The sequence below is a fragment of the Ruditapes philippinarum genome, unplaced genomic scaffold (genome assembly GCF_026571515.1).
Source record: "Ruditapes philippinarum isolate M1 unplaced genomic scaffold, ASM2657151v2 ctg4587_1_1_1_1, whole genome shotgun sequence".
In the NCBI taxonomy this organism is placed as follows: Eukaryota; Metazoa; Mollusca; class Bivalvia; order Venerida; family Veneridae; genus Ruditapes; species Ruditapes philippinarum.
In genome coordinates, this window is record NW_026864220.1 from 199615 (window position 1) to 227550 (window position 27936).

The following is a 27936-nucleotide window of genomic DNA, read 5'->3' on the forward strand; positions in this document are numbered from 1 at the left end:
CAGCGATGAATAATTCAGCAAAACGAAATTTGTTCGATGTCTTAATCGAGGTATAGCAGGGACAATCTTAAATTGAGCCGCGTCACGACAAAACCAACATAATGGGTTTGCGACCAGCATGGATCCAGACCAGCCTGCGCATCCGCGCAGTCTGATCAGGATCCATGCTGTTCGCTATCAGTTTTTCTACTTGTTATAGAGTTTGTAAGCGAACAGCATGGATCCTGATCAGACTGCGCGGATGCGCAGGCTGGTCTGGATCCATGCTGGTCGCAAACCCATTATGTTGGTTTTGTCGTGACGCGGCTAAATTGTTAAATTTCACGAGTAAATATATTGTGTTTACAGATTCCCTTTGGTACAACCGACAGTAATCGTTTGATTTAAGCGGAATTAGTGGAAATGATTTGCTCCGATGATTCGAAGCTGAATTTTATTTTATTTTGAAAAAAAGCACGAGCTAGTTACAATTTAACTCATTCGTTACTTTGGTTTTATGATGCATACGAATTTTAGTAATTTTACACAAAAAAAAACATTTGAATGAATTTGAATAAAATTCGCGGTACGTGATCGTAAAATTTTATCTTATAAACGAGTTTGAATATAAAATCGCAATCCGTTTTAGAAACGAATGATGAGCTTATTTTTTTATCTATTTGGTGACAAAGCGTTTTCACATAGCATGAGACTCGATCTTGTTTTCACAAACAATATTGCGAAAAGAGAAGAAAAAAACGAACAAAAAAAGCTTGTGAAATTTTAAGATATTGTGAAAAGGTTGAAGCTGATCGTGTAATGATAAATTTTAACAAATAATGTGAAATAATTCGTGAAGAGGAACAACAAATTATATGGATAAATTGACAAGTAAGTTAGTAAAACTTTATAAATAAATATATGTCTTATAACGAGAACTATTTTGTATCTACTTATACCAAAATTATTATGGATTTTAGGACCAAAAAAGAATGCAAATGCATTTGTTTAAGGTTTTTAGTTGAATTATACGGGAATGACATATGTTTAAAATTATTTATGTGAGTAATTACGGTGCAGTTAGCGATTTTCCAGTTTTTTCCCCTACACGTGGGTAATGTTGATACTATCACTGAATCATAATGTTATAAATTTTAATGATATAAATGTAAAAATAATTAAGATTAAATAAAAAATAATTCAAGAATGCTTCTCCAGCTTTTGAAGATCTTTGTTGTTATACAAGGAAATAAATTTATTTGCATTTTCTGTAAAAATTAAGGAATACTTTCTTTATTCTAAAAAATAAAAATTAGTGTACAAAAATAATTGTGATTACACATTACTTGGCAAGAAAATGAAACCCTGTTTCATTTGATGAATTATATCTTAGCAAGGAAAACAATAATTTGTTGACAATAAGGAGTTAATAGTGTAGACACAGAACATATTCAACAAGAAATAAAATCTAAAATTTCCCCAACAGCAATTCCAAAAAATATATACACAATGTATTTAGAAAAAAACAGACATGGTTTGGTTGAGTCTATTCTTATAGTAGTAGCCACTCTTAAAGCAATATGAACCATCTCTATATATTATAATGCTCCCTAGTGCCGACTTAAGCAGTTCAAAACGCTTTTAATCTTGCTAAATTAATGTTATTTTTTAAAATGCAATCCAGTTGTCCCTTCACATAAAAGCAATTTTTCAACTTCTATAAACTGAACTGATTTTTTTAAAAACTCGATAATGGCTTGCAAAAATATCATTTTTTCTATTATACCATTGTACTATGCTGATTGCATTTCGTTTGGTATTTAGTTCTATTTGTGATTTACTTGTGCCAATTAAAAATTGAGATGACGTACAGAACCATGTAAAAATCAAATGAACTGTTCTGTTAAATTTGTAAAAATTACAATACTTTAAACATTAATGCTGAATTAGAAAAGATAGAATACTTATTTATCTGTCTGCATTCGAAACAAAATACGTGGACTAGTAAAAAAAGGAATATGGAAAGAAACTTCAGATGATACACATGTACATGCAAAATGAGTTTATTCTTCGTCTCCCATGCGTATGAACATTGCACAACTTATACCATTTCTTAAATCTCCATGTTTGGTGGAAATTAACAGCAGTTTGACGTAAAATATTGGGGTAAATATCTACAAGGGAGAACAACTGATGTTCGTGGCCTTTTTCCTCTTAAGTATGTTTCAATTTTGCTAATTATCAAGAAATTATAGACTTCTTTTCGGCCATTTTTATCAATCACACTTCACAAAAATCAGTCTTAATGAATATCCTACTAGAATGAGTGTCACAGTTTTCAATACATTACTTCTCAAGGGGCATTTTGTTAATAAATTTGTTATTAATGGATATCTGAACCTTATTGATCAAACTTTTATATCTTCTATTTGAAGAGTGAAATGTCTAATAGACCTTTTGTACACTTCTGTTTGAAGAGCGTCAAAATATACCGCGCATAGTCTTTCGGACCCTCCCCCTTTTGGGAAATCATCTGTTTTTATGCTAAAAACATAAAATCTACTTGCAAGGTTCTCTAAAGACTACATCGCAGGGAATATCTGAATATTGAATATGTTTTATTTATTTTTGAAAAATAAATAAATTTGGTCCGGATTTTGCTTACGTTTAATTTGTTGAAAATAACAATGCACCTCTTTTGCAAATATCAAACCCGGTTATTATTTTCAAAAAACGATTTCAAAAGAACCTATTGAACATAAAATCTGACACTTTAAATTATATTTGCAAGATTTTGGTAAATATACTTTGTATCATTTTTTCGTTGTTCATTTGTTTCCTTATTAAAGAGATCTGTATGAAACAATCATTGTTTGAAACATTTGAAAATGTATAACAAATGTGCTCATGGGAAAAACGATTCTATCAATTTTCCAGTGTTCATGCCAAAATAACATATGAGTCATTCAAATATATCTCGATATCTTAGAGATTCTCAAAGATTGAGATTATTACTGGTCAAAAAACAATATTTTAATATTGTTGTGGTAGTCAGCAATTAAGCGCCAACTTTTACATCGTGAAACTTCCTCATTTACTGAAGTATTAACCCTGCCTCTCTTTCCCTATTTTCTGATGTATGAACTCTGCCTTTCTTTAGTATGCACTCTGTCTGTCTTTAGCATGAACTCTGTGTCTCTTTAATATAAACTTTTCTGTCTTTAGTATGAACTCTGTCTCTCTTTAATATGAACTATGTCTGTCTTAAGCATGAACACGCTGTCTCTCTAAGCTTTAAATACACACTGTTGTGTTTTATGAATTGAACACCTAGTTCTATGACATGCACACCTTTGTTCATTGAGTTGCGTGAGGTACAATTGCTGATATTATGACGCAAATGTTAGTTATAGTGATCTTAAATTGTAGAAAATCTTAAGCAGTTTGAATAAGGAAATCTGTTTCACGTAAATCAATCAACTTTTTTCCTTGCAGTACAATGTACCTTCCCGCACCAGGAGGGTATCGTATTTTGTCAATATTTACCTTCACCTTAATTAAAGCATATCAAGTGATACAATGCTTTTAGCAAGTAATTTCATAATTAAACATTTGTTATCCGGCTGGAATTTTACAAAGTCCACAAAATCTCGGTTCGTAATCAATCAAGACCCATTGTCATTCATCTGTAAATTGATAGAAAGTTAAATACGGAGTGGAGATGCTAAATGAAATTATAGCCGTACTTAACGGTAGTCTGGACTCCGGTTAATCAAACCGTGACAGAATGTAAGCATTCTTCCTTTCAGAATATTACAGTATATAATGCTTTAAACATAAACTTACAATGTAATACTTCATTTTCAAGTGATGTTATATGGTTCTGTAAATAGCCAGTGTGAAGCTCCAAAACAGCACGATTTTCGCGTGAACAAAGACAATCGGAAGTCAGTTTTCAACTAAAAGAAATGTATCTAATGTATATATCAAGGAAGCTTATCTTTACCATTTTCATAAGGTTTTAAATGCCGTGACACCTAACTTAATTTAAGCAATATTCTCGAGAAAAGTGGTCAGTCTACAACTATTATATTTTGGACGGGTTGCACAGGTGCAAACCCGGGTTATAGTATGATGAATGTCGGGCGGGGAACAGTTTTCTCAGCAACTACTTATCACAGCCTCTTGACATACAGTACAGCATTGACACGTGGTCCCATATCGTGGGATTCGGTTTCAGGTCTATCACTCATCCACTTCCTGTTAACCGACTTAGTTAAATTTTCGATATTAGTGGTCAATGGTAGGACATTTTCGTAACAGTTTTCTCAGCAACTCCTTATCTCAGCCTCTTGATATTTGGTATACAGCATTAACATGCGGTCCCATACCTTGGGATTCGATTTCAGGTCTGTTGCTCATCCACTTCCTGTTAACCGACTTAGTTAAATTTTCGACATTAATGGTCAGTGGTATTTTTTTTCATAACATCACAGCCTCATATTTGGTCGGCCTTTTCTGTCTTTGACCCATTTTTTAACTTTAGCCAATCAAATGCTTTTATTTTAATATTTTAGTGGTATAGATTGAAAATCTGTCTGGTGTTCTTTAAAATATTGGCATAGTATACAGTCAAACATGTCAACAAAGGCAACTTCTGGCAAATGATAACATGGCTGATCAATAGGTTTCCAAGTAATTCAATTCGATGATGATTATGTCTGGAAAGTTCGTTGGACTCTAGGTCAACATTGGTATTTTTATTGATTCAATTTAATTCACACTCCAAATTTCATATTTATTGATGGATTTCATAAAAAATACAGAATGTATTTCAAAGTAACATGTTTACAAATTATTACTGAAATTTATTTGTCAATTTTTTTTACCAATTTTTGTTCCATTAACTTTTTGAACATTCTTGTCATATATTTGTTAAATAGGAACTTAACTCTGGTTCATGTATACTGCAGAGTTTGTAAATTATATAGAGTTACTTATATCAACTTGAAACTGAGTATTATTATCTTTAATAATTATGTAATGGTTAAAATCAGACAAAAAATAATAAACACCTCATATATTTAGACCTCATGGAAGTGTAGACTAGACTGGTTCTATATTGGTGGCATCAGCATGTCATTATGGCTGATAATACTAGAGGAGCAGTCTGGTCTCCTTGGCTATAATGCTAACTAGAGGTATAAAAGGAAGAGCTGACTAGAAGAGTTGAAAATTTTGCAATTAGTAGCAGGTTTCCTAAAAGTTGTTTTTATTCAGATGTGGTCTTTGACACAGGTTTTATTATACATTTATAAACTGTTGAAATCCTATAGTAATATAATCCCATTTCATATTATACCAAACCTTCAAATCTTTCAAGATGTTTAAATCAAAATTTCAGAAAGCCTATCATGAAAGTGTTGAACATATATTTAATCTCTTTTATCACTCATCATGAGGCTAAATCTTCAATATCACTTCTGATGAGGTCAATTTGGGAGGCATGTCACTACAGGGTTCCTTAGATACCACGGCAAAAAAGTAGCACTTCGCAAAAATTTCTATTAACCTGTCTCTGATAGGGACTTATATTCATTTTTGATGTTGTACAAAATAGGCTTATAGTCATTAAATGATCGTTTCAAATCATTTAACTGTATGTGTCTCTCTAAGTAGATGTTAAATCAATAAAATTTTCACTAATTTTTTAGGTCTCTGAATTTTAGAATAATTATTGCTATGATTGTTATAGGTTTGCGGAAAAATCAGACAGAAAGCTATTTACATAGATATATATAATTAATTAAATGTTTTAAGACAAAATAAAGACTGACGTCCTCCCTAAAATTATATATTCTATCCAATCAATTAAATTGTAACCCAATATGCAAACTCTCATGAGTAGCAAGGACTTTGACTTTAAGATACTAAAATTCCTGATAATGGCCTTGCCCAGAGGGGGACATTCAGTAAAAGTAAAGTTAACGCAGGTATTAAAATGACTCTGTGGTCTTTAATCGCAGGTGGTCTTTAACATAAATTTGGTTATTTTTCTTTAAAATATTTCTAAGACACTTAACATTTCAATAAAGGAGAATTAATTTGTCTGTTGTATTTAGGGAAAATAAAGGTACTAATAAATGTAAAGTCTCAATTAAGTCAGATAGGATATAATAATTTTTAAAGCACCATGCCTCCAGATTCATGCTAATCTAATTTTTATGACTTTTTTTTTAAATGTATTTAAAAGTAAAATATTGTGAAGTAAACAAAGAAAGTAAATTACACATTGCAAATGGGACTTGCAATCTGCAATTTTATTACCAAAAAGTAGTCAAAACTAATCCTAACTGTGTTGGTCGCACAGTAGAAATATGATGATAAATACTACAAAATCAGTCATTAATCGCACATAACATTTTAGTTATTACTTTATTCTAAAATCTTTTCACTTTTCTTATAATCTTAGTATATTCTCAAGCTTGATTTGGCTCAGGTGGAGGCATGCAGTTTTAAGAACCGCTGTTTAAAAAGATGTTAAAAAAAAAGAAGATATTATTTCATGACTAATACAGTATTAAAAGATTTAGATATTTTTCTCATAATTTTTGTAGAACATCATTCTCTCTGTACATATATTATCTAATGTTTTTTGCTATTTTTTGACTTACTAATAGATAACTATCTTCAATATAGCATCATAATTGATGCAATAAGTGACTTATTACACTGTTGTTGTCTGTTTCTGTTTTAGCACCGATACTATAAATATTTTGTAGCTAGTTGTCTAGACTTTGACACTTTAATAATTCATGTAAATTACTCAATGTAAATTATTCATGTAAAGTGACCATGTAATTGGTATCATTGACCAATGACCATTGTAACCCTCAGACCAGCTTCTTCAACAGTTTGGCCAAAAGTTGTGGTCAGTTTGTCACACGGCCACCCATCAGTATTCGAGATAAGTGGGTACAATTTTCACACAACATCTTGGTACCCGGCCTAGCTTATGGGAAAAATTATAACTATAAGGGGTTGATGTAACAGATGTTAGATTACTGGGTACCAGTAACTTGGATGATGCTACTTTGAAGTATTTATTGGAGGAAATTACCTACAAAATTGGGTGAGAATGTATAGAAAATGGATACTATTTTCACATATGCCTTTAAATTGTTGACAGTCTTATGTGTATTTGACAATATTTACAAGGTTTTTGTTAGTTATGTCTGACAAATTGTGATAGGAAATATTATTGGAGACAAAAAGTCAGATTTCAAATTGTCAAGCATTTTTAAAGAAGTTTTGACATATTTGAGAAATGAGTAAAATATTTTCTTTAAAAGTACTATGATTTATAAGGATTATTTACAAGTTGTTGATGAGAGCACACAGCTGGTAAGTTATTTTTATCAACTTTGTCTTAAATTAGATTTAAACAAAACAAAAAAGAAAATGGAAGAAATATTGTGTTAAAGAATCTTTTGGATATTTTTTGATAATATTAAAACATTAACTTATGCTAATAACCATTTAGTTGTTAGTTAATATAAATAGTTTAATCATAAAATTACATATTTTTTCTTTAAAAGTATAAGTTAAAAAGCCTGTAATTTCAATTTTTTTCAAACAGAATAACAAATTAATCATTATTAAATTTTATTAATTATATGTAGCAGTATCAAATCAGTTGTTGCTATATTTTGTAAAATATAATTTCAGGAATTTAAATTGCCCTGCCACTCATTTAATTGCAGATTTCACCGGTTACAAAATCAATGAAAAATATAAATCCTTTCTTCTTTTTTTAAAACATTTTTAACCATTTTCATATGGCTTGTGCACTCAACTTTGGTTTTGTAAATATTTGCACAGCTATACCTTTTTTGTGTAAAACTGGTTAAACATTTTGACATTTTCATTCAAATTTTGTTTTATTCAAACATTTCATCCAGGAATAAAATATTTTTTTGAAGTGAGCATAATCAGTTTTTATATCAATGCAAATAAAAGCCATTACGGGTGTTATATTGTAATAGTTTTCTACTTTTCAAGATTAAACTGTAATAAATTCATTTTGAATGTTCTTTAAACCAGATATGACAGATTTAAGAGATGTTTTGTTACTTATAAAAAAGCTTCTGTGAAAAAAAACATTAGAATTAAAAGGGTCAATAAAATCCGGGTGAAGTGACTGGTCAATGAAAACATGTCCCTGTCAGGTTAAAAGAGTCTTACATTTAAATTGTCATAATCATAAGTCAGGCCATTTTCAGTATTTTAAGTTGTTTTCTTTTGTAACATACATGAAGTACTTATATCTTTAAGCCTTATAATCTGACTTAATTTATGTAATGTTTGGCGGCATGGCTGAGTGGTATATGTATCTGACTGGTGATATAAGGATTGCTAGCTGTGTGAGTTCAAACCCTGTCAGGGGCAAGCCTCAGTTTCCTTGAGCAAGAAACTTTTCACTCTTTGCTCTGAGTACTCAGGTTGGTTGAGGTTCCAGGAATGGATTCGAAAGTGTGTCTATAAACTTATAGCTAAATTCTTACACAATCAAACTAAAATAAATTTGGTAGAAGCTACTCTGATTAATGAATGGGGCTATGAAGCCATGAGTTTGTTCTTTTGCTGCTAGAAATTTAGCATACCTTTGAGGATATATATTTACAAAATCAGGAAGCAAATGCAGGGGCACCTATCAGAGTGCCTTTTTTTAATGCTTGAAAGTAACCATGATATTAGTGTGACTTTATACCAAACCAGGAAAAAAACTGACAGTAAATAGATCAATGATATAACAACACTTGAAATGTCTCTGCTTTGTCAAAATATGGAGCTCACATATTTAGTTCATTTTTTTTTTTGTTAAGTACTCAGATTATTGTATATTCTGCTTAAAAGAACTTTGATAGGAGTGTTGACCTATAATGGTTAAGGTGTCTGCCTCTCGACCCAGGGATCATGGGTTTGAGCCCTTACTTAAGGCAATGCCACTTTACCTGAAAAAGCACCACTTGCGACTGGTTAGTTTCAGGTAGAAGACTTGAAAGAAATTTATAAAAGTTGCAAGAACTTATTACACAATTCAAGCCTATGAAATATATATAAACTAAACCAGTTTCAGATGCCTTAAACTTGGTGTGATTAAGTACAATGAAAGTGTTTACAACTGCATTGTCATCGGCATTCAAGTATGAACTACAAATATAAATATATCGCTAAATTTGATACCCAATGCAGGAATGTACGTTGTTATATTTTAATGCGAAAGCGTGCCTGAAATAATCAGTGACTTGAGAAAGATTTATTTGCCATCAATTTGTTGAAAAAGTGTGTCTTGTCACTTTTTATGTATCTTTCATAATTATGATATTGCTAGAAAAGGACATAATTTCAAAAAAAATTGTTATTCCGTATTTTATATCAAATTGTTGATCATTTAGTTGTAATCTCAACCATGAAAATATTTTTTTTTTATTTATGTTAAATTTTATGTCTCTCATTGACATAAAAATTGATATATGCAAGAAATGACTCTTTTCTTTTGAAATTGATAAAATTAATATATTTTTTGAAAACTTTGATTTATAATATTATTATTTCATTTGTCATGATTAAATGATATATAAAGTTATCCATTATTGATCAAATAATAATTTGTTCAAATAAATTACATTTATGTTACAAAAGTTATAAATTAAATGTATCTTTCATCCTAACATTGTAGATCAATCTTAAACAACATACCAGTACATCTCTAAAGTTGTGACTTTCTATTATAGGTTTGAATGATTTTAAAAGCATTAAGATTTTAAAACTATAGCAGCCAAAGTAAATTAAGAATATCATATAAATTTCCCCATGATTAATTATGAAAGGTATTATATTTGATCTCATAAGCATTAAGATTTTAAAACTATAGCAGCCAATGTAAATTAATAATATCATATAAATTATCCCATGATTAATTATCAAAGGTAATATTTGATTTCATAGCTTTGATAACTCAATGTAACAAAATTGTTTATTAGCCAAAGTAGACATATGTTGACACTTTGTGCATATGTTGAATTTCTACACATAAATATTTGCAAATCCTTTAGAAAATAAAGGCTAATTAAATTATATCCCCATTGTAACACAAGAAAATCCTTATGAAATGTAAAAAGATTGATATTTTGCCTTATGTCAATTTGTAGTATATACTTTTCCGCCATTCTAAATTTTATTCTATGGTATGTATTTTTGTTTTTTAGGGAAAAAAATAAGTTAATTGATGCTGCCATTGAATCAAATTTCTTGACTGATGAATTTTTGATAAAATTAATCAGTCGATGATGTCAATGGATAAAATTTGGATAAATTGACAGTTATTTAACAAAATGAGTCCACCAGGATGCTGTCATTGAATAAACTTTGTCAGTAGATTGCTGTTGCATGGCCGAGTGGTTAAAGCTTCGGACTAGTAATCTAACCCTGACAGGGGCAAGTCATTGTTTCCTTGAGCAAGAAACTTTACACTCATTGCTCAGTACCACAGACACTTGGGGTGTGGAGCTTAAAACGTGTTTTATAATACATGTATTATTAAAGACGTTGAAATATGAAATTTTTTCAAAACGGCATATATTAAGTTTTTTTGATATATATGATCAGTGCATGTGCTGGGATTGACAAATATACATTTTATTTGGGTTTTAAAGGCGTTTTAAGCTCCACACCCCAAGTGTCTGTGCTCAGTCTTGGTTGGTTCCCGGACCGGATTCGAAAGTGCGTTTTTAAACTTACAGCTTCCTGCACAATCGAACTAAAATAAATCCTGTATAAACCATTGAATATGAATATTCTTATGAAAAATATTTTATGCATTTTTATATGTCAAGGAAAATAAATAACAGTCTTTTGTAAATATAATGACAGTATGTTCTATAAAGAAAGTTTTGTTGACATGCAAACTTTGCTCAAAGGTTATATAAAAGTTAAAGTTTAAAAAAGCAAATAATATAATGGTCTTAAAATCCACAATTTTATATACTTACCTTTGTGAAAAAAGTAAACATTACCTCAGGTGTGACTGTTGTTTTAGTCAACATTTTTATGAGAAGACCAATTTTTCTGTCCTAAGAAACTGTCAGATTTATGTTTAAAAAGTCTTAACAAAGATCAGATGAAAGTTAATGATGGTCTACGAAATCAGGTATATTTTGAAAATGAATATTAATAGAATTGGAAAGCAAAATGGTGTTTGGTGTGTGATCTATTACTTATTGTTCACAACATCATCTTTTAAATATCAGTTTTATTGGTTTAGATTTATACTACATGTAATAAAAAATAAAAGATGACCGAAAGGTTGAGCCCTTGAACTGTTTAAAGGGACTCCACTGTGGATTTTTGACGTGAAGGGCCTTGAAATATTTTTCAAGACATTTGATGTAGGCTTTGCAAATAACTTATGTCCTATGAACTCGTTCACTCCGTTTTCCGTGAATAATGATTTTTATTGTGCAATATAACCAAACAATGCTTTTCACTCAAACCAGGTACAAAATTGTGCAAAAATTGATTTTCAGTAGTATTATCTTTTGCAGATTTTTCCAATTTAAGTGTATTGCTTGATCTATGTAAGAATTTGTTGTTTTATGTTTTCAGCCTTTTGACCCCCAGTGAAGTTCCTTTAAGGGTCAATGGTCCAGTGTTAAAATACTAGCTTGGTAAATTGGTAAATATTTGATATACTAGACAAATACCTGGGAATTACTAAGAAGAATAATTATTCATGAATAATTAATCAAGAATTAGGGCTCTTTAGTAAGCAATCTGTTCACACAGTCTGATATAATTTGCTATGAATCTTTGTTCCTAATTAATTAATTATTGATTTGTGATAATCAGATTTGGTCTACACATTCCATTTATTTTATATATTTATATTGTTCATATATAAAATATACAAAAAAAAACAAACATAATTAAGGCCAAGAAAAGAGAGTTCTGGTTCAGAGTTCCTAATACCTGTGCCGCTATTTTTTTAATGCAGTCAACAGCCATGACATTTTATTTGCCTTTCATATAACATAAGAAAATATATACAATGTATTATAAAAGAAGGGATTCCTAACTGTATCTTCCTTTTTGTTTAAGGGGGTTGGAGATCAGAAACATAGCTATTATCATTTTGACCTTATTTGTGAGAACAGAACAGAACTGGACAAAAGATTTATTCATCTAATCTGAATAGTTACTGTTTATTATTACGTAAAATGAAATGAGATGAATTATGCATTGTGAAATACAATAACAATTTCTATAATTTAAACAAGTCATTTCAAAGATTAAATTTGTTTGGATAGAAAAAAAGCATGTAAAAAATTACAACCATTATAATTATATTTTCTGCTTTAGCAATTTTTTTGCAAGGATATTTTGCTTCTTTTGAAAGATTTTTCTACATTTCTAAATAAGCTTGAGGACCCTGTTAGAATTGAAAGTTTGTGTATGATAATGAAAGACTTAATGGGTATTAACCTATTTGCACATTGTCTTTATATTCTATATCTTACATACTTATATACTCAATATTTAACTTGCCTATATACATTGTATTTAATATCTCATTCAAGGCAATTTCTTTTTAAATATTAGTTGTATACTATTTTACATAATTTATGATTTAGTTGTGGTTAACACTGGCATTATAAAATCATATAGCATATGGTTACTTTAAGACCAGTCTTTCAGGACTTAATTCTATGTGGATTCCTTCAGTTATGAACACCAGACATCCAAGTAAAACCATTGACCTTGTAAGCTTGCTCTGACATAAAAGACTTTAGTTCCTGGCAGGATTCGATCCTATCATTTTGAGGGGCAAGTAATTCTAAGTCAAAAACCTTAACCACATGGCAAGGGAAGACCCCCACCCTTTAAGGATTATCAAATACATAGTTGTAATATATAAAAAATCAATGTCTATTGAAATATCACTGATATTATCATCACCATCTTTGTCATCATCATCATCATCATCAAAATTATTTTGTATTCTAGTATTCTTTTATACCCATTAATTTAAATTAAAAGAAAATTCAGTATAACATAATTATTTATTATAGATTATTCATGTAAAGATATTGCTTCTAAAATTATGTAGTGCATGTTGTACATGTATTTAAGACAACCATTGTTCAATCAATAAAAGTGGCGGCATGGCCGAGTGGTTAACAGGTGAGACTTGTAATCTATGGAAAGCTAGCCGTGCGGGTTCAAAACTCCATCAAGGGCAAGCCGTTGTTTCCTTGAGTTAACTTTACACTTATTGTTCAGTACTGGTTGGTTCTCAGGAATGGTTTCGAAAGTAACTGTCTATAAGCTTATAGCTTTCTACACAATCGAACTAAAATAAATTCTGTATAAACCAAATCAATAAAACAGATGTGCACACTATTAAGTCTAATGATCAATATCTGCTTAGTACAATTTTAATTTTTTGTCCTTCAGTCAAATTATTCTATTTGTAAAAAATAAAAAAGAACAAAACATTGCTTCAATACAGATGTGCAAGAATTAAAGTAAATCAGTGTGCAAGTATGGTTTATACAATGAAAAAAAACAAAGAAGAAAATTTTTGTTAAATAGAGAGTGATTTTTAACATTTCAAAATTTTAGTGGCGAAATAATTATTGCCATTAACGTGGGCATGAAAGTAAAATTGACCAATTAACGGCTAGCATTTACTTTTTCGGGATTTTGATTGTTTTGCTGTTGCATTGTGGGATGAGAAAATAATAAGAGTTCCCTCATTATCTTAGGCAGCTCGACTTTCACTTTGAAGACAGTAGATTGCATTTCAGTAATTTTCGGCATTTTGCTATTGAAACTGGATTTTGTTTCGGGCATGTATAATAAAAAGCAATTTTCCTTTCGCTGTACGTTTTATGAATAATTTATAGTTTGCGTCTGTAAGTGTTTCGTTCGTTCATTTGTTTGTTCTTTCTCTCATAGTAGGGATAATCATGGTGTTCAGATGATATTATAACCGGATAACTAAATGCATAATTTGTTCAGGTAAAGTCGACAAACAAAACTTGTGGCCAGCAAGGCTACGACAATTTGCTTGTTTTCTTTATATTACGATGTTAAAGGTTATAATTTACGTTAAAATCTATCTTATCCCATCATCATTGTGTAGGTCTCACGCGGAGAGCGTGAAAAAGTGACATTCTATTTTTCACAAACTCCCTAATTCAATGGAATTAAAAGTGCGAATGTTTGTTAATCGTCAGACATCGGTGTTATATTGATCTGAGTTTTAAAAAAGAAAAAAATATTTTTTCACATTGTAAATTCAAAACTTTTTGTAGACTGGATGATATGGATTTAAGCACAATTGCTGTAAATTGCAATTTACTAAAATAGGGATAATCTTTGTTAAATTAGGTATGAAATAGTTTTATTTGATGTTAGTTAGTTTTAACTGACAGATTTAAAGGATTTTAACAAATCAAAGGTATATATAACTATTAACTTTTGGAATTTGATTTTCAATTATGAGATTTAAAAAGTGTAATAGATTTTAAAGAGAATTTTTTCACATGTGACCATTTAATCTGTTGTTTTTTTTAAAGGAAATGTAATTAAGGGGAAATATTATATAGTCAGTCATTATGTGTAATATTTAGAAAAAAATTGTTATTAATGTTTAAAAAAAAATCAAGAAATATTTTTTGCATAACTTATTAACAGTTGAATAACTTTGTAAATTTTAAAATTTTGCTTTGTTTTATAATATTCTATGAGTGGTTACCTAGATATTGTTGATAATCATGAGCTGTCGAGGGGTTATAATTAAGGTGTCTGCCCTAATGAACTCATGCCGTTTGGGTTTGAGCCCTGACTGAGACCAGTATTGGTTGATATACATGCAGGCAGCAGGCTCAATAAGCTTCATTCTGACTTCACAAACAAGTTTAAATGATATATAAATAAAAAATGGTTTAAACTGATTTTTAAAAAGCTTGTTTAATTTCAACATGGTAAAAAGAATTTCGTAAGATAAATTATAATTTTAATCTTCATATACTAGACTATAATATATATGTCATAATCAATCTTACTTTGATGTCAATATGCCATATATTGTTAACTTAAAATTGTTTCTTCTATGGCTTAACCCATCAAGTGCTTTTAAAATTCTGTTAAACTCCAAGTTGACATGTAATTGTCAAGTTCTTAACTTCTATATCATCCTGCGAATTGATTCCCTTTGGCCTGGCTTTAGAAAAAAGGCTTTTAATTTCCTTATGAATATCATATATCTCAAGGTCTAACTCGTATATTATTTTTTGTCATAATTTTGTTTCCCAGGTCAGGTGATAAGATGCTGCTCAAGTGTTTATGTTCAACCCTTACTACACTTAATTTTATAATCTGGACATTACAATTGATCATTTTTAGGGGGGAAATTTTAAAATTTGTACTTTCTGAAAAGCGAGCAGTGTAGATCATAATCTGAGGGCATGATTATGCATGTGGTTAATTGTCTGCACTGGGTGCATACGCAAATTACGTCGCCCCATGAAGGTTAAGGGATAAATTATAAAAAAGCAAAATATGCTTTAAAAACTTCATATCTACCTTTATTCTATACCTTTTTTAAGAGCGAAAAAAATCTTTGTTATTTCTGAAGGGAATTAAACAGCAATGTCTGACTGCATCATAAATTATGGGACATTTCTCTTGGGTATTCCTTTAAAGCTGCAGGTCTAACTTGCCATTGTTTTTTTCCATAGGTTTGTTATTTCTGGTGTGGGTTATGTTATAAAACATTATTGCAAGAATATGACTGATTTGTTTCCTTAACTTTCTACAAAATATCTAAAATAACAACAGTTCAAAGTTGCAATTCTCATTTGCTTACCATGCTAAATATCCTAAATGGACTGGTCCATCTTAAATCTGGACAATACCATTCATAAATTTTTAGGGGGAAATTTCTAAAATTGGAACATGCAGGCTTGAAAGTATTTCAATTTAATTGTTCTTATCATAATTATTGTCACACTCAGGAACAAAATGTAAAAAAATCTCTGAAAGTTAGAAAGAAAAAAATAATAACACTTTGCTTAGGTAAGTAATAAGTAATTTTTGCAATTTATTAGAGGTAAGTTTTTTGGTAGGGCTACTTTCATTAAAACATGGTCTTAATTTAGTCCTGAAGAAATATTTGAAATATTACATGCAGGACTCTACTTGCAGTAAATCCTGCATATGGCATGATTACATTGTAAACATCAAAGTAACTAATGCACAATGCATTCTTGTATAATCCAGTTCTCTATACATACATATTATCATTGTCTCTTACATTCGTCTAATCAGGCGGCCATTAAATTAGACTCTTTTAAGGGATTACCAGAGCTTATCCGCAATTATGACACATTTGCAAGTGTTTGTTTTTCCTGGGTATCTTTTTCTCTCTCTTTCAGGATTGCGCAATAATTGATTTATTGCACAATAATTTATCTTGAAGATTTTTTTCTTTGGAATCGTAGAGTTGTACTTATGCGTCCAAGTAGACTTGTTATTACTTACTCTTGAGTCATTGAAAATCAGTTTATTTCAGAGTTCATCTTAAGGCAATATCCGATGTTTGGATAAGTTCTTATTTCACTGTTTTCAGTAATCTCTTCCTTAAACTCAGGTGTTAATAAGCGATTTTGTGACAAGTCGATACAATAGCCGAAAAAACCTGTATCAATTCAAACGAGTGAAAATATTATCGTAGGATTGTTTGTATCTGCAATTAGCCGTTTGTGAATTGGATTCGAGTACTACGCACAGCTGGGTCAGTTACTTCGACAAATTTACTCAATGACTTAACACCGAATAAAGCAAATAAAGATTTGCATTAAGGTTTTGATACATGTTCAAGGATTTGTCACTTCAGCACCAAGTTTAATACACAAGTGAACTTGTAAACAATTGCGGACTATTTTTTTTCTGATATGCAAGGTAAAAAACACTAATATTTTGATGTTTTTTAAAAATTTTATTGAATGTGGAAAACTGTTTTTTGTAAGCTTTGATAGCATGGATGGATTGTATTTTTGGTGGTAATTACTCAACATTTACAATACATAGCAAATGGTTTACAAAGATTTTATATTTTACTTTAGATGTATGGTGTTTAATAACATAGTTGGTATGTCTTAAAATTTAAAGGTTGGATAAATTTTAAAATTAATTTAAAAAAAAAAACAAAAAAAACCCCAACAAATTACTATGTGTATGAAATCATGAATATATAATGTTATATCACTGCATAATTGGTGCATTATGGGGGGAAAATTGAGCATGCTAAGTGTAATATTATGAAGAAGTCATAAGTGATATTTTTGCACTTATTCAAAAAACAATTTGTTATTTCATATTAAAATATTTATTCAGTAATGTGGTAAGTATTTATTGCAAAATAATGTGGGAATTTTAACTCATACAATTTTGTATGATATGAAAACTAGATGCGAGTTTTCAGTGCATACAGGAAATTGCAAAAGATGAATACATTGTATTAAAGATCCTTGAGATAATGTTTAAATGGGTTATAATGCAAAGTTTAGGGCTGTTTATAGATATGTTTACAACAAAAAACAGAAATTTTGATACAGATTTCAAATATTTCACACTTCCTTTATGAATGTATGATCTGTGATATTTTCAAGATTGTTAATATAATATATACAAAATCATAATAACATATTTATCTAAATAAGCCTCTTTTTCTTTTAATATGCTTTTTTTATTTTAATTAATTGAAAAGAGTATTATATAAAATAAGGGTGGGATTTGTGGGGATGTGGTAGCTATGTGGTTGAAGTGTCAGCCACCCAGCATAAAGGATGCGGAATTTAAATCTCAGTAGGATATTTCTAACCACAAATTCTAATCATGACATTTTAAATTTCAATTGCAACAGATTTGTCTATTGTGATTTAATAAAGGGCTTAAAAATTTTCAGTCACTTACCAGGTTTATACAAGAATAGTGTACTGGTAATTTGTACAAAAAATATCACTTAAATGTATTAGTCATTAGCACATTGAACAGTAATTTTATTTTAACTCTTTTATCTTGCTGTTGGCAACAAATTTGACTAGTGCAGACCAAATTCACCCGGCACATCTTTGCTGTCTGATCACTGTTTGCTGTTCAGTCTGTATAAAACTTAAAATGGACAAATGGTTTTGTCTAAATTGAATTTTTGAAAAACCATATGAAAAATTCAGCATAATAAGTGTAATAGGTGAGAATTAGCCTAGAGGTTAAGGCATGTGTCTTTCTTTCTTGTGATCATCCAGGTTTTATAAACATGTTTGGATCAGTCTATCTTTTCCTCATGACGCCAATATGCTGATTAGTTCCACAAAGAGAACTCAAGAAAGGTTAAAATAAGCTTCAAGCAAGCTAAAATAAATATGTTTTAACTAAAAGTTTTTATGATGATTTTGCTTTTCAGTATATAATACAGTTTAACATGTTTTACTGACCACCTCTAATAAGAGACCAGAATTTTCAAGTGTCAATTTAGAATTTTCAAATATTTATTGTCATTTTATGAAATGAGCCACGCCATGACAAAACCAACATAATGCGTTTGCGACTAGCATGGATCCAGACCAGCCTGAGCATCCGCACAGTCTGATCAGGATCCATGTTATTCGCTATCAGTTTCTCTACTTGTAATAGGGTTTGTAAGCGGACACCATGGATCCTGATCAAACTGCGCGGATGCTCAGCTGGTCTGGATCCATGTTGGTCGCAAAGGCACTATGTTGGTTTTGTCATGGCACGGCTCAAATGTCTATATATTCAGTCTCTATTGATGCAAAAATATGAGTGGTCTGACACAACAACAACCACTTTCAAATAACTGAAAACTGGTATTTCTTTGTTTTGACAGGTTTGACTGTATCTGTTAAAGAATGCATATTTCTCAAATTCTGATATATATATATTTTCAGGTGATGTGATAAACAGGAACCGGACATGAAATCAGTGTAACTCGACATTTCGGTCCTCTAAGTCAGATGTGTACAAAAGTTCTACCTCGTTTTAATTGAAAATGGCAGTCTCTTTGATGATTTTCATTGTAACCTTGCTCCTGATTGGTCAAGTGTTTACCCAAGATGCAATAGTATTTTACAGTGTCAGGGAGGAACTTCCTGTTGATACTTATATTGGCAGTATTGGTCTGGACAGCAAACTATTCTCAAACATTACCACGGATCGATACAATGACCTCCAATATAGAATTTCCACTGAAATAAGCAACACTGCAACATATTTTAAAATTGATACAAATGGTCTTTTGTTTATACGTAATAAAATTGACAGAGAAAATATCGAATTTTGCGATGATGACTGTTTTCTAGAATTCAATGTTATTGTCTATGAATTAGTGGAACCAACCTATCTTATAAAAGTTCAAATTGAAGTTCAAGATAGAAATGACAATGCTCCAGAATTTCTGCCAATAGCAAGTCCAGTTCAGGTTCTGGAATCCCTTAGTGTTGGTTCAGTTATCATAACCGGAGCTGCAATTGATCTTGATCAAGGGAAAGATAACTCTGTTCAAACTTATCGTTTAAAGCCGGACTATGGCATATTTAATCTCACTGTAATGGACAATATGGATTTTCAGATCCGTCTGACTAAATCCTTAGACAGAGAAACAGAGCCATTTTATCAAATTGTCGTATTTGCAATGGATGGCGGTGACCAACCACTGACAGGAACAGTAACCATAGATATTGAAGTAACTGATGACAATGATAACGCGCCTATATTTTCAGAACAACTTTACAACATATCCGTGTATGAAAACGTGGCTGTAGATTCAGTAATACTTAAACTATCTGCCAATGACATGGACGAATATGATAATGGAAAAGTTTCATACAAATTCAGCAATCGTATCTCAAATAAAATATCTGAGCTACTTCGCGTTAATTCAACAAGTGGTGAAATATACACGATTGGTATATTAGATTTTGAAACCGATAAAGAGCTTAACCTTCAAGTGGTGGCATACGATCACGGACTCATTTCAAAATCATCAACAGCAAGCGTAATTATCAAGATTATGGACATCAACGATAATGCACCGATAATCAATTTAAACGGGATACAGGAAGTGCTATCTGAGTCTTCAAGTATCGGACAGTTTGTTGCTCATGTTGAAATTAAGGACCTTGATTCTGGTATGAATGGAAAAGTTTTTTGTAATGTTTTCGACAATTTTTTCAAGCTTGAAACAATGGGTAGTGAAAATTATTACAAAATTGTGTTGAACCGGACATTGGATCATGATAGTAAGGCATATCACAATGTCACGATTTTATGTCAGGATCTCGGTGACTTACCGAAACAAACATTTGCGAGTTTCTTTGTTCAAGTTAGAGATATTAATGATAATGCCCCAGTATTTACAGCATCAGTTTATGCAATATCGGTTGTTGAAAATAACGACAAAGGTGCTTCTATTATCAGTATTTCGGCAATAGATAAAGATAGCAGTCTAAATGGACAGGTTTATTACTCGCTACATGTAGAATCACAAGGACTTTTTGTTGTTGATTCGACTACAGGGCTCATTACTGCAAACGTTAGTCTAGATCGTGAAACTCACGGGGAAGAAAGTATATTTCGAGTTTTTGCCACGGATAGAGGGGAACCAGCACATACTGCTACCGGGACTGTGGTCGTGAATATTCTTGATTTGAACGATAATGATCCAAAATTCACTAGTGACCCTTTTTATCTGGATATTCTAGAAAATCAACGAGTTGGATCAGTTGTTGGAAATGTCTCCGCCTCTGATCCAGATGCTGCCTTAAATGGAACATTCTATTTTAAATTTCCGGAAGAACCGAATATCCAGGAATACTTTGAATTTCATGACTCTGGGGTTATTAAAACAAAAAAGATGCTTGATCGTGAGTCAATAATGATTCATGAATTTTATGTACATGCAGTTGATATGGGTGGGCGAACTAGTTCTGCTCTTGTTTTTGTAAACGTTAAAGATGTTAACGACAATGTTCCGGAAATAATTTACCCCAATGAATATGATAACACTATCAGCATCCCATTCACACTTAAAGAAAATTCTGAGGTAATTGAAATTGATGCAAGAGATTATGACAGTGGTGTGAATTCTAAACTTTATTATTTCATTGACAAGGATAATGCAAGCTATGCATTTAATATTGACAGTAAATCGGGAAAAATGTTTTTAAACAAAAGTTTACATCAAAAGGATGTTGGACATACGTTAAGATTTAAAATACGTGTAAAAGATGGGGGTGCACCGCCTTTAGAATCTTCGATAGATTTATATATTCAGGTCATAGACGGACCTCTTACTGCCTCCGTAAATTTTAACTTGTGGATTGTCATCGGAATTATAATTTTCACAGCGGTTGTTTCTGTGATTATAATTATCGTTATCGTTAAAATTTGCTGGTGTAACAGACTGAAGTCCTCGACAGGAAGTACGTCTGACATTATCAAGGAATCAAATGAAGTTGATCCCCGCCTTATAGACTCTTCATCATCTGCGTCAACTTCATCGAAAGATTCAAATGGAAATGAAAAGATAAAGGACGAAAGTCTTCATATTCAAGATGGCTACCAGAAAGGTTACTACAATAATCTGGACGAGACTGGTTACTTTACAAACTCGAGTTTGAACTCAATCGACAATCAGATGTATATTGAACAAGTTAAACAGGTATTAGCAAAATATATATATATATTTAAATTGTTTATATTAAAAGTCATGCAAAATTTTATTGTACTCATGTTTAATGAGTGCCGGATCTGCTATTTTAAGGCATTGGGAGTAAGAACCTTGGCATGAGACTGGGGTGTGCCCTTCTTGGATGGACTCCCATCATGTAGCAGAATACAATTAATTTTATGGTTAATTAGATATAAGATACTTCTCAGATTTGTAAGTCAGGGGTGGCTGGTTCAATCCTAATGGGTAAGATGACAATTATCCTTGGACATTGTGTCTTATTGTCATTTGTGGGATAAGTAGGTGGCGCTGTATTGAGAAATAATTGATAATTACTTGTTAGTTAGGCAGGCTACCTGGTAAGGTGGAATGATTGTCGAGATATGACCAAAAATGTGTTAACATAAAGAAACAACAAATTAACAAAATTCTGATTCATGATGAAAATAAGGGGAGATAACAAGTTGTTCCTGCATTATTTAGAGAGTTACAGTTTTAACAAAATCTTAAGTAAATCTGTTCATAACATCATGTCCAAATGAAAGTTGAAATCTTTCAGACTGGTTTTACAAGGTCATTTTTTTCAGTTGAACATTTTTTGAAAGCTCTAGCATCTTGATTCAGTTTGATCTGAGCCGCTGTATTGTTGGCTTGGTTTTTATTTCTTTAACCCTTACCATGCTAATTATCTTAAATAGACTAGGCCATCTTTCAATCTGGACAAAAGCATTTATCATATTTCGGGAAAGTTTGAAAATAAGTATAATTGACCAGATGGCTTCCTGATCTTGATCTGCACTGGTTGCATGGGTAGAATCTATTCCCTGATGCAGGCTTACAATATCATTGGCAAATCACATATTGAGTTTTTTTTTTTTTAAAGATTAATTTGTGAAATCAATGATTAATTTGTTAAATAAAATGAAAAAAAAAGAAGAAAAAATCCCGCACAGACACACAATTGTTATAGCTTCCAAATAAGTTTCAGTTTTAAGCTAAGTGGATTAATGATTCTCCTGGATTATTCATGCATTTCAAATATGAGCATGAACAAAAGTAATAAAATAACAAAAGCAGACAAATTGAAATTAGAAAATTGCATGAAAAGTTGCATTTCAGTTTTCTGGCTCTGACAAGGCTTGTTAAATATAATCAAAATTACAAAATCTGATCAAAGAGAGTTACGGTAGAATTTTTTTTTCAATTTGCCATTTTCTTTCTCTCATGTAATTATTTAATATAGTAAGCAACAGCCTTTAATCCTTTTAAGTCAAAACTTGGCATAAAGCATCAAAAAGATATTTTTAAGGTGTACCTATAATTTTAAATCAATTAAAACCAAATTATTACAATTTAATTACAAAGTAAACATTTTAAAAATCAACGCAGAAGTGGCAAAAGTTTGTTTCATAACAAGTCCTTGAACGATTACGATACATGTACACCGATATCGTACAGATTGTTGTTAACACGATCGCTTCAGTCGAGATTAATACATTTTCGTGCCATACGACACTTTCATGACACTTGGCAATAATCGTTTCAAGTACATAAAAGAAGTGAAATTAGTTTTAATTACTTCTAATTAAGAAAATGAGGACAATCCGTTCATTGTCATAACAAGGGCTTATTTGCGCCCAATTTAAATCGAGAAAAAACAATTTTCAAAAGGCTGGTTTAGGATAACGACTAAAAGGAAAAAGTAGGAAACAAACATAACACAAGTATAAAAGCGCCGCAAAGGTGTCAAAATAAGATATTGTAAATTAGTTAATTGGACAGTGAACAATATGGTTGTGACAATGCTATTATTTCGTTATAAATTATGGTAAAGAAAAAAAAAATCAAATTTCAAAGTGGGGACTAGTTCTTTTTCCTTTTTTTCATTTTAATTTTAGCTTTTGTTCTGTTCTTGATAATTACAGTTATTTTGACATTAGTAATGATAATTTGTGGGTCTTCAGATAATGACTATAGTCTTCAACATGGGTTCAAGGTACGGGGCTTTGTCATTTTTACAGACTTGTTGAAACGCTGGCCCCTTTTTGACAAATGACTAATCCCTTAAAACATATGTTCAAAAGAAGAATTTCTTTCTAATGCATGATTAATAATTTTGAGAGTGACTAATTCATGTTAGTTGAATTCCTGTTTTAAAATTTGTTGAAAAAAAAAACGATGCAAAGAAATTTAAATATATACACGTGTATTTGTTTAAAAACAAATTTGTAAGTGTCACAGTAGTTGTAGAATTAAAGTGAAACATACTTAAGGAACTTTGCAAAAAAATAATTCAAATTATTAAATTTTACGTAATGCATTAAGTTTATGATTCATATGTTATCTAAAGAAATATCTTCCCAGGCATTAAATATACAAAAGTTCAAAATTATGCATGCATGCAATTTTTCCTTACCGTTTTAAACTGATCATGCTTTCAATTTGGAATGATCCATTATTAGGTTTTAAGGGAGTTCCATGTGTACATGTCCCTTATCGCTCTAGGGTCGAATCCTACTAATGTGACTTTTGATTGTTTTAATAGGGGAAGCTTTCCAGTTATCTGACAGAAGGTTGGTGGTTCTTTTTGTATTGAGGTCTTTGTGGCTGAGTGCTCAAGGCTGCCGACTTCAAATCACTTTCCTGACATCTCTCAGGAACTTTTGATTTTATCATGTCAGCAAGCTATCCAGCTAGCTAAAATGAGCCGCGCCATGACAAAACCAACATAATGGGTTTGCGACCGGCATGGATCCAGACCAGCCTGCGCATCCGCGCGGATGCGCAGGCTGGTCTGGATCCAATTGCTGGTCGCAAACCCATTATGTTGGTTTTGTCATCGCGCCATGACAAAACCAACATAATGGGTTTGCGACCGGCATGGATCCAGACCAGCCTGCGCATCCGCGCGGATGCGCAGGCTGGTCTGGATCCAATTGCTGGTCGCAAACCCATTATGTTGGTTTTGTCATGGTGCGGCTCAAATGATGTTGGTGTTTCTGCTCAAGATTGAAAAATTTACAACTTCAATACCTGCAGTATAGCAGGATAGTCACCATTTGACCTTGACAGTCTTGATGTGACTTAAGATAGCCAGCATTACACTGATATTCGGAACTGGTTTTTTATTTTAATTTTACATTATTGTGATTTCAGTTTGGTTACGAGCTTCAGAAGAAAATAGATGAGACAAATAGTGATAACTCTGGTGAGATAGGAACCAGGGACAGTGGTCAAGGTGGTAGTGATGTTGATATTAATAGTCTGACAGAGTTACCTGTCCTTGATATTCCAGGTAAGCAAGAGTGTTCTCCCTTTTATGGTCTGTGTTTTTCTCATGGTTTTTTTAAGGGTGTGAGAGAAATTGATTAATAAAGGAAATAACGCCATGTGAACGCAAAATGAAATGCAGTGACATTGAAGTTATAAATCTAATGTCTTTTTGTAATTTTATAAAAAATACATATTTAAGTGTTTTTAGTTTATGCAGAAAAAATTAATGTCCAAAGCTAAATTCCAATTTTTAGAGGTCAGAGGTAAGTGAATCAAGGTCATGAAATTAATCCATGGGTCATATGGGTTCTAGCAAAGGAAAGAATTCAGACATTGTTAAAATTGTTAAAAATACTAATTTTGTAGTTTTGAAAAAAATAATTTACATGGTTGTTTTTTTTTAACTTGAAACACAGGCATTTGGTACATTTGTCTTGCCAATAGTGGTCAGATTATCATAAAATAACCTCCCCTTGATCACCAAGTCCACCAACTTTTTACCTTATATAAATTACATGTATATACGATGTATAGTTAACAGTTGCAGGATAGTAATTTTGTTCTTGATTATCAAGGGGATATAATTCCGACCATTATTGGCAAGATAAATGTGCTGAAGCCTGTGAGTTTGAACAGTTTTCTGACTTTCTGATTCATGAAACTGACAATAGTCTGATAAATCTTGTCTTACAGGTTTAGAAATTGTTAAAATCTTAAATATATATTTCATCAAATTATATCATTTTAATTTCAGAAAGTCCAAATGACAATTATTTGCCTCCGCCATGTACAGATATCAACAGTGAATACATTGATGGAAGTGGACATAGAAATGACTTTTACAATGACAAGTTACCTCCCTTTACTCATCAGACATATATTGAAAACTCTATAAATAGTAACAATGATACTGATCAGTCATTTTTCCCTAGAACTGCAGTCAGTTTTTGTAATTATCCGACAAAAACTGCAGAGAGGAGAGAAATCTCAAAGTTGCGAAAAAGTCAAAAGCGGGTCATGTTTAGTGATGACCTTGAAAACTCACAGTCAAGTGAAAGGTCAAATATTTTATCAACATATTCAAACTCTGATGTAGGTCAAAGTAGTGAATCAATTTTAAAACCGCGTAAATTTCATCGAATGCTCAGTGAGGACATTACAAGTTCAACGGGTCAAATTAATCGTGATAACGATTGGTTAAGACGTTCTGCAGATAGTTTCGCAAGACGGCCAAATAACGACAAAATATACAATCAGTTACCTAGCAACCAAATCAAATTTGGAACAGGAAATGACTTTAGAAATCGGCCAATGGGTAGCAATATCAAAACATATTTAGAGAAAGTAATGGAAAAATCAAAATCGACTAGTTCAAGTGATAGTAATGTGCCAAAATCGTCGGAAAGTGACACCGTATTTTCAGTCGACACATTAATGTCGGATTCTACGTATAGAGATAGTGACAGTATTACGACATCGGGAACGTATGATTTGAATTCAGTTAATCTTGCCAGTCCGTCATTTTCAGATGATGCTTTTTCAAGAGACATTGAAATATAAATACATGTATGTTAATATGATATATATTCAATTGTTTTAACATTAAAGTGTCATCTGACTTAATTATATCATCTCTAACTAGATTCTTTTGTTCTGTGTACATGATATATGATTCCTTTGAAGTAAAATATAGATTTCTGTAGATATATTATACGTGATATACATGTATGTTAAAAATTCATAAAAATATAAGACGGCCAAACACTTACTTTTAATTTTTACTAAATTTAGAATATAAAATCATCGAACAATTTGTCATGTTCAGTACTCATTTTCAGTGCACTGTTGTAATAATATTCTTTATTTAGGTAAAATCTTTTTCATGCATTTTACTCTATTCTTTAATTTACATGTACATATATTTGAAAAATGAAGAAGTTAAAAGAATATCACAAAATTTCATTGAAATGTGTGAAGTATATTGAACTAAAGAAAGCAAAACCTATTGAACTGAAGAACAATAAATATGTCCAGATTTCAAATAATTATGTTTACATGTAGTAAATACATGTTGTTATGATCTTAAATAATAATTGTTAGTGAAAATATTTGTATATTGCTGTAAATACATTTTAATATAGTATGTATTTATTCCGGAAAGAGTTAGATCATTTCTTTATTTGCAGGTAATGTTTTTTTTTTTTTATATTTCATATACATTCACCTTTATGTGAAACATATTGCAGGTTTTTTTGTATAAATTCAGTTTTGAATTTTTATTTTATATTTTATTTTATTTATTTTATGTGGTGGTCAAAAAGCTTGTGCTCAATATTTTGTAAGAATTATATTTGTAGAATCATTCTTAGATTCTTGGTATATTAATAAAATGCTCATATTATGAATAAACTAAAACGAATGTCAATATTTTGTGGATTTTATGATTATCTCCCTTCATGCACAACTTAGTCTAGTATGTGTTACTTCCCTTTTGCTGTTTTAAGGGGAGTAACTCTTATGACCTTTTTAATATCCTTTACAAGAGTAGTTTCCCTTTAATCTGAAAATGAATAAAACAGATAACCATGATTCTATGTAGCTTTTGATTAAACAATTGTAAATGAATTAAATAAATACTGCATTGGAAATCAAGCATAAATATTTTCATAGATAAATCCAAAATTCATAACGCAATGTTTTAAAATGAAATAAGAAAGTGCAGCAGATGTAAGGTTAGTGTAATGGACTTGTCTTTCGCTGAATTCAGAACTGTTCTATTTTAACATTTTAGGTAACTGAATACCAAAATAATATAAAATGATCAGTCAGCAAACTACAGTCTAGTAAGGCTTCGCATACTGGCCTGA

General features: G+C 31.1%; 1 protein-coding gene across 2 annotated transcripts; it reads left to right on the forward strand.

Annotated features, from left to right (window-relative positions):
- Nucleotides 1-365: 365 nt before the first annotated feature.
- LOC132724866 (protocadherin beta-15-like) lies at nt 366-27483 on the forward strand. Of its 2 annotated transcripts, none has more exons than XM_060709823.1 (4): nt 366-870; nt 19017-21787; nt 24953-25091; nt 25824-27483. In XM_060709823.1, exons 2-4 carry the CDS (start codon nt 19118-19120, stop codon nt 26627-26629), a joined length of 3615 nt encoding a protein of 1204 aa, XP_060565806.1. In that variant the 5' UTR covers nt 366-870; nt 19017-19117; the 3' UTR covers nt 26630-27483. The 2 variants fall into 2 exon arrangements, with proteins under 2 accessions (XP_060565806.1, XP_060565807.1); XM_060709824.1 differs by lacking the exon at nt 366-870 and adding an exon at nt 13818-14061.
- The last annotated feature ends 453 nt before the right edge of the window (nt 27484-27936 follow it).

Coding starts and splice junctions, on each gene's coding strand:
- LOC132724866 (XM_060709823.1), top strand. CDS start 19,118: ATGGCAGTCTCTTTGATGATTTTCATTGTAACCTTGCTCCTGATTGGT. Junction 21,788..24,952: donor ATATTGAACAAGTTAAACAG/GTATTAGCAAAA, acceptor TTGTGATTTCAG/TTTGGTTACGAGCTTCAGAA. Junction 25,092..25,823: donor ACCTGTCCTTGATATTCCAG/GTAAGCAAGAGT, acceptor TTTTAATTTCAG/AAAGTCCAAATGACAATTAT.